This window comes from Tachysurus fulvidraco, chromosome 7 (assembly GCF_022655615.1).
Source record: "Tachysurus fulvidraco isolate hzauxx_2018 chromosome 7, HZAU_PFXX_2.0, whole genome shotgun sequence".
NCBI classification, from domain to species: Eukaryota; Metazoa; Chordata; class Actinopteri; order Siluriformes; family Bagridae; genus Tachysurus; species Tachysurus fulvidraco.
In genome coordinates this window covers 3,315,748-3,322,610 of record NC_062524.1, presented here as the reverse complement: position 1 = coordinate 3,322,610, position 6,863 = coordinate 3,315,748, and the positions used below count along the sequence as shown (strand labels likewise).

Below are 6,863 nucleotides of genomic sequence, written 5' to 3'. Positions count from 1 at the left end.
CATTAGTGTGGACTTTACAGTGTCAGGAGGTGAAGTGATGAAGGACACATTAGTGTGGACTTTACAGTGTCAGGAGGTGAAGTGATGAAGGACACATTAGTGTGGACTTTACAGTGTCACAGGAGGTGAAGTGATGAAGGACACATTAGTGTGGACTTTACAGTGTCACAGGTGAAGTGATGATGGACACATTAGTGTGGACTTTACAGTGTCACAGGAGGTGAAGTGATGAAGGACACATTAGTGTGGACTTTACAGTGTCACAGGAGGTGAAGTGATGAAGGACACATTAGTGTGGACTTTACAGTGTCACAGGAGGTGAAGTGATGAAGGACACATTAGTGTGGACTTTACAGTGTCACAGGAGGTGAAGTGATGAAGGACACATTAGTGTGGACTTTACAGTGTCACAGGAGGTGAAGTGATGAAGGACACATTAGTGTGGACTTTACAGTGTCACAGGAGGTGAAGTGATGAAGGACACATTAGTGTGGACTTTACAGTGTCACAGGAGGTGAAGTGATGAAGGACACATTAGTGTGGACTTTACAGTGTCACAGGAGGTGAAGTGATGAAGGACACATTAGTGTGGACTTTACAGTGTCACAGGAGGTGAAGTGATGAAGGACACATTAGTGTGGACTTTACAGTGTCACAGGAGGTGAAGTGATGAAGGACACATTAGTGTGGACTTTACAGTGTCACAGGAGGTGAAGTGATGAAGGACGACACAGGAGATTGTCTTCTGCTTTCTGGAACCATCTGTTCATCAGGTCTTTATTTCAGGGCAAAAACGTCATACGTTAATGTGGTGTACAAACTGAGTGTGGAGTCGTCATCCCCTCCCCCGCTGTAGTCATAACACACACCAAAACTAATAACCACACATATAATCAACACACCTCAGTATGAAACAAGTGTCCGGTGTAAACACACACACACACACACACACCCCACATTCATATTGTAGTGTTTCACTTAGAGACGTTAAAGCTCCAAAATACACACACACACACACACACACACAAGCACACAGACACACAGGCGCACACACTGACACACACCACACACACACACACGTCACTCAGACCCTCGTACAGCACGAGACACATCAGATTGTCTTGCTCGAGCGCTTTGGAGCCAGAAAACAGTTTAGTGTTAAATCTAAACAGCACGAAGGTGCCTTCAATTCACAGCTTATACAGAAAAAAAAAGAAAAAAAGGTGAAAAAAAACCCCCCAAACATTTCACTTTGGTATCTCGTGTGTCAAAAGGAAAAACCCTTTAAACTAAAGACCCCCCCCCCCCCCTTCATAATATTAGTTACATGTCTGTACACCTTCAGTAGTCCTGTTAGTGCTTCTTTGGGTGTTTAGTGTTGCTTCATGTCGTCAGTGACGCTCTGATCACGGCAGCTTTACTCGACCAGAGCGTCAGGGTCCGCAGTTCCTTTCTGAAACACTCCAGCTGTTTGTCCTGATGTTAATAACGTCACGTCGCCCACATCCGCACTACCGCGTGGAGTCAAAAGCGTAGATTTTTATATCAGGAGAAACCAGACGCTGGAGCTGGAGACACCCGGCGGTGTTCAGATGCCCAGACGCTGGAGCTGGAGACACACGGCGGTGTTCAGATGCCCAGACGCTGGAGCTGGAGACACACGGCGGTGTTCAGATGCCCAGACGCTGGAGCTGGAGACACACGGCGGTGTTCAGATGCCCAGACGCTGGAGCTGGAGACACACGGCGGTGTTCAGATGCCCAGACGTTGGAGCTGGAGACACACGGCGGTGTTCAGATGCCCAGACGTTGGAGCTGGAGACACACGGCGGTGTTCAGATGCCCAGACGTTGGAGCTGGAGACACACGGCGGTGTTCAGATGCCCAGATGCTGGAGCTGGAGACACACGGTGGTGTTCAGATGCTGGTTACATTAACGCAGGCTGAGTTTTAGTTTGACGATTGAAGTTCGGAGCAGCAAAATGTCGTCAGGCTGGTGTTCTGTTTCTAGGCTATAGACGGTCCGTCCGCGGACCGGCGAGATCTTCAGGAAGCCGAGACAAAGGCACGAGCTGCGTTCACCTTCACAGTGTCACCACAAACACAGCGTCATCATCTACAGTACTAAGGTAAAGCTACTTCCACAGTTTACTCTGTTAGCTAAGGTGCTAAAATACCGATAGATTAAGAAAAACAAAAAGAAAAACAAAAGTGTTGTCAGTAATAAAAATTAGAACAACAACAATAATAATAATAATAATAATGATAATAATAATATTAAGGAGGAGAAGAAAAAAAAGCCTAAAAGTCTAAAAGTAAATCTAGAAACACAAACAGTTAAAAGGGATAAAATAACGAGAACTAACGATGTTCAGATCGGGTCAGTCTCAGGTGAAAGACAGATCACACGTCTCTATGATGAGCTCTAACACTGATTGGCTTAAAACAAAGTGAAAAGGAAGTAAAGAGCAACCACAAAAAACTACTTAATTAAAACAACCAAGCGATTTGAAAACGTCTCGGAAATTAACGACGGCGACGACTGATAGAGCTTTCCTTGGGGAGAGGAGACGAAGAGGAGAGGAAGAGGACGGACGACGAGGTTCCCGCTTGTCGGCAGTGTGTGGGGTCGCGTCCTCCGGGGGAAATGGGAAGTGTCTCGCAGCAGAGCAGTGAGAGGAGTGTTTAAGACAAGAGGCACACTGTGTGTCTTATTATAAACTCTCTCACAGTGTGTGTGTGTGTGTGTGTGTGTGTGTGTGTGTTATCTGGGCTGCAGGCGAGCGCTCAGGGCTCTCCGTGCCTGTGTGAACTGCCTCTGCTGGGCGAGGAAGGACTGAGCCTGACCAGGAACACGAGTGCGCTCATTCGCCACCTTCTGATGGAGAGCCATTCCCTACAACACACACACACCAGGGGTTACAAGTAGGAATAAATCCCAAAGCATCTGTCTGTAACAGGGAAACAAATCAGCCACATCACGGAGGCGATGATAAAGAGTTACCGTTACTACGGCAACCCTGATTTACGATAGTTTACAGTTTAGCGTTGGTCCTCATCGTCACCTCCATAACCAGGTCACGTTACGGCTAGATCACAGTTTACAACACGTTCACACACGTCGGCTAAGCAGAACGATGCTGATACGTTAACAGCCAATCGGGGGGTCCTGTGACTCCTCCTTCCTGTTCGAGTCACAAAGGCACAAAGAAAGGAGATTCCTTACCATGTTGTACCAGGCGCTGATGATCAGCTTCTCCTCCTGATCATGTCTGGACCGGCTCTTCTCAAAGTCATGCTACACACACGCACACACACACACACACACACACACACACACAGTTCTAAGAGCCATAAGGTCAACCAATCTCAACATGGACAGCAGTGAAACATTATTTAAAGTCCTAAATCATTTCTCCACTCAGAACACAAACAGTAGATGATGATGATAATAATAATAGTAATAGTAATAATAATAATAATAATAATAATAATAATTTGCAGTGGATGTACGATGCAGATTTTTCCCGTTCTGAGCCCATGATCATGCTCAGGACACTAGAGGGCGCTCGTCACCCACACACCACTCGTGCAGCTCAGAGACCCCCGCAGTGACAGCAGCAAACCCAAATCACTAAACCACTAAAGCTCACTGACACACAACTAAAGCTATACTTCTAACCCCCCCCCCCTCTCCTCAGGGCATTTTATTAGCTCTACCTAGCATACAGGTGACTTTAAGGATGTGGTAGCCATCTGGTAGCCCTCGGCCCTGAGCATCAGTGCACCAGGGAGCAGATGGTATGTGGGTGGTGATTTATTCTCAGCACAGCAGGGACACAGTACAGAGCACCAGGTTCCAGTGGATCGCAGAGATGGAAATGATAGGGATCTGTACTGAGGATTTGTCTCCTGAGCCTCATCAGTTGTGCTAAACGCCATGGCGACAGGAGGTCAGCATCCTTTACCCTTTACCCTTAATCCTCAGCCTGAGCAGCTCACCTCCAGATGCTGGATTCTCCTGTCTCTCTCAGACAGCTGGTTTCTCAGAGCCTGAACCTCAGGAGCCACAGACACGGGCTGCTGCTGCGGGTCCATAGTCTTTATCACCTACACACACACACACACACACACACACACACACACACACACACACACACACACAATAGAATGACAGACAGAATTGTGATGTTTGGGTTTTTGTCTCTGTAAAACATCGAGGATCACACACACACACACACACACACACACACTCACACTTTCCCTGTGTGTGTGTGTGAGTGAGTATGTGTGTGTGTGTGTGAGTATGTGTGTGTGTGAGTATGTGTGTGTGTGTGAGTATGTGCGAGTATGTGTGTGTGTGTGTGTGTGAGAGTATGTGTGTGTGTGTGTGTGTGAGTATGTGTGTGTGTGAGAGTATGTGTGTGTGTGTATATGTGTGTGTGTGTGTGTGTTGTCTAAGCTTAGTGGATCTGTAGTGTATATGATATGTTATATAAAGTCAGTGGGTGGTCAGAAGTTAAAGGTTTCTGCTTTACAAACTAAACATTGTTCAGTACAATAAAGTACAATAAATAACCAGAGAGAGAGAGAGAGAGAGAGCGCAAGACAGAGGGTGAGAGAGGGAGAGAGAGAGAGAAACAGAGAGAGAGAGAGAAACCGAGAGAGAGTGTATGCTCACGGTCCGTGCTTTCTCCATGTAGCGCTTGTATCTCTCCTCCATCCGTCTCATGTCCTCATCCTTCTTTCTCAGAATCGTCTGGAGTTCATCGATCTTCTTCGCCACTGAGACACACGAGTGAGACACACGAGTGAGACACAAGTTGATCTCTTTCTCCTCAAAATTCCAGAGGGACTTACAGGAGTTTGCTCAGTAACGGAGGAGAGTGTAACAAACGGGAGCTTATAGACGAGTCTGAGGGGTATTATTAATATTAATAAAGCAGAGAGAGACTTACTGTTGCTGTCTTCACCAGGCTCCAGGTCATCAATCACCTCACGTTTCTTCTGCAGGTCAGAATGAGCTTCATGCAGCTTTTCTCTGCGTGTACACACACACACACACACACACACACACTTAGAACCTCTACACACGGTTGTATCTCCCTCAGTCCCCCGAACCCATACTCACAGATGCTCTTCCAGTTTCTTCTTCAGCAGAGACGACTAAAAGGAGGGGAGAAAAAAAAAAAAAGAGAGACATTTAACACACTTTAACTGCGTAATGCTTCACACACCGGGCGGTCAGAAGAAAGCAGTGCAGACTTTATCATCATCTAATCAAGAGCCGATCAAGTCATTGTGATGTTTGGAGTAATTTAACGGTTCGACTTTGTGCGTCATGTACGTCATGATTTATAAGAAACACAGCTGAGGCTGTGGTGCAGTTTAAACCCAGAGCTTCCTGTCTGCAGCTGCTGAGAAACTGCACACACTTAAATCAGCAGAGTCAGCGGCAGCGAGTGACGTCACGGTGAACCCAACGTGTAAAGTGTGAGAAATAAAACGCCGGTAAGCAGACTAACCGTTCCCACGTCCCGGAGTGTGTTTTTTTTCTTTTATCCATTTAGAGTTACATCTAACGAGTTCCTGGATTCCTGGAGCAACAATAAACAGTCGCTTTCGTCTCTCTTACAGTTCCGTCATGTTACAGAGGAACCTCGTCGGTCCTGACGTCAGTTACGAAGCGCCGACGTATTCTCGTGTGAATGAGCTGTTACTATGGAAACGGTAACGTACTAGAACGAGCGCTCGGACATAAACCCAGATAACCGTAAACGCCTTCTGACCAATCAGAATGGAGAACAGTTTAGAGCACAAATCACATGAACACCAGGCGCGTTATTACCGATGTCTGGGGTTCGACGCACGGTGACGTCGCTCTTTGCCGACAGACTCTGAATTATATCCTGTTAAAGACGCTAAGGTCTTAACTGGCTTTGGCCTGGAGTCTGACACTGGCTTTACGACTCTCAGTAGCAGGTAGACACACACAGATGGGCGGTACTTACGATGGCCTAAGCAGCGGAGCAGATGATTGGTGGGTTGTGTGGTGTCGGCAGGGAGAGACAGAATCGAGCAGGAGTTTAATTGTTGAATTCACCACAACGCAAAGCAAACAACATGTGTTACTGTTCAAACTGCGGCGGGGTAAAAATCACTTCAAACGACACTGTAGCTGCGTCCCAAATGACCTACGACACACTGCACACTTCCACTGTGTGTTACGTGCTGGTTAACACGCCTCGTCCAACGAAGCCTCCATGGAAATCATCATCATCATCATCATCATCAGGTGTCGGTGAAATAAATTCAAATGGATTCTGCCTGAACACCTGACACACACTTTTTATATACAACAGTGTGGATGTATGTGATTTGGGACGCAGCCATAAGGTCTGTACAGATCATGATGTATTTACACAGCAGTTCTCTCTCAGTCTCTAAGTCACTGTGTGTGTGTTTAACGTCGGTTTAACTGAGACCTGTTCTCGTTTGGGTGTGTGTGTGTGTGTGTGTGAGTGTGTGTGTGTGTGTGTGTGAGGATTTAGACGTGATCCTGTAGTGATGTAGATACGCTCCACGGTTTTTCTACACGAAGCTTGTGTAAAGAAATCAACACACACAGACTAGAGAAATGAGAGGAAACTGTGTACATTTTATTTATTCATGTGAATCAGAGTGACTGCCAACAAAGCATCAATCACCAAAGTGTGTGTGTGTGTGTGTGTGTGTGTGTGTGTGTGTGTGTAAAACTCACATCCTCAGATTTGCTGTCCTGCTCCTGTAGAGCTTTCTGTAGGTCCTCCACCTGAGTAAGCAGCTCAGCTATCTGCTGTTGACTCAACCTGAGAGAGAGAGAGA

General features: G+C 46.6%; 1 protein-coding gene across 2 annotated transcripts in view; it reads right to left on the bottom strand.

Moving 5' to 3' along the window:
• Positions 1-743: 743 nt before the first annotated feature.
• The window catches only part of LOC113650460 (protein Hook homolog 2), a 21,594-nt gene continuing 15,474 nt past the window's right edge, over positions 744-6,863 (bottom strand). Inside the window, exons 16-23 of one of the 2 annotated variants that reach the window (XM_047816103.1) lie at positions 6,760-6,847; positions 6,011-6,016; positions 5,131-5,165; positions 4,958-5,040; positions 4,681-4,784; positions 4,002-4,109; positions 3,226-3,297; positions 744-2,895 (exon numbers count right to left, since the gene is read on the bottom strand). In XM_047816103.1, the coding sequence (XP_047672059.1) occupies positions 2,764-2,895; positions 3,226-3,297; positions 4,002-4,109; positions 4,681-4,784; positions 4,958-5,040; positions 5,131-5,165; positions 6,011-6,016; positions 6,760-6,847 (628 nt within the window). In that variant the 3' untranslated portion in view covers positions 744-2,763. The remainder of the gene's footprint in view (positions 2,896-3,225; positions 3,298-4,001; positions 4,110-4,680; positions 4,785-4,957; positions 5,041-5,130; positions 5,166-6,010; positions 6,017-6,759; positions 6,848-6,863) is intronic. The other variant, XM_047816104.1, reaches the window with a different exon arrangement.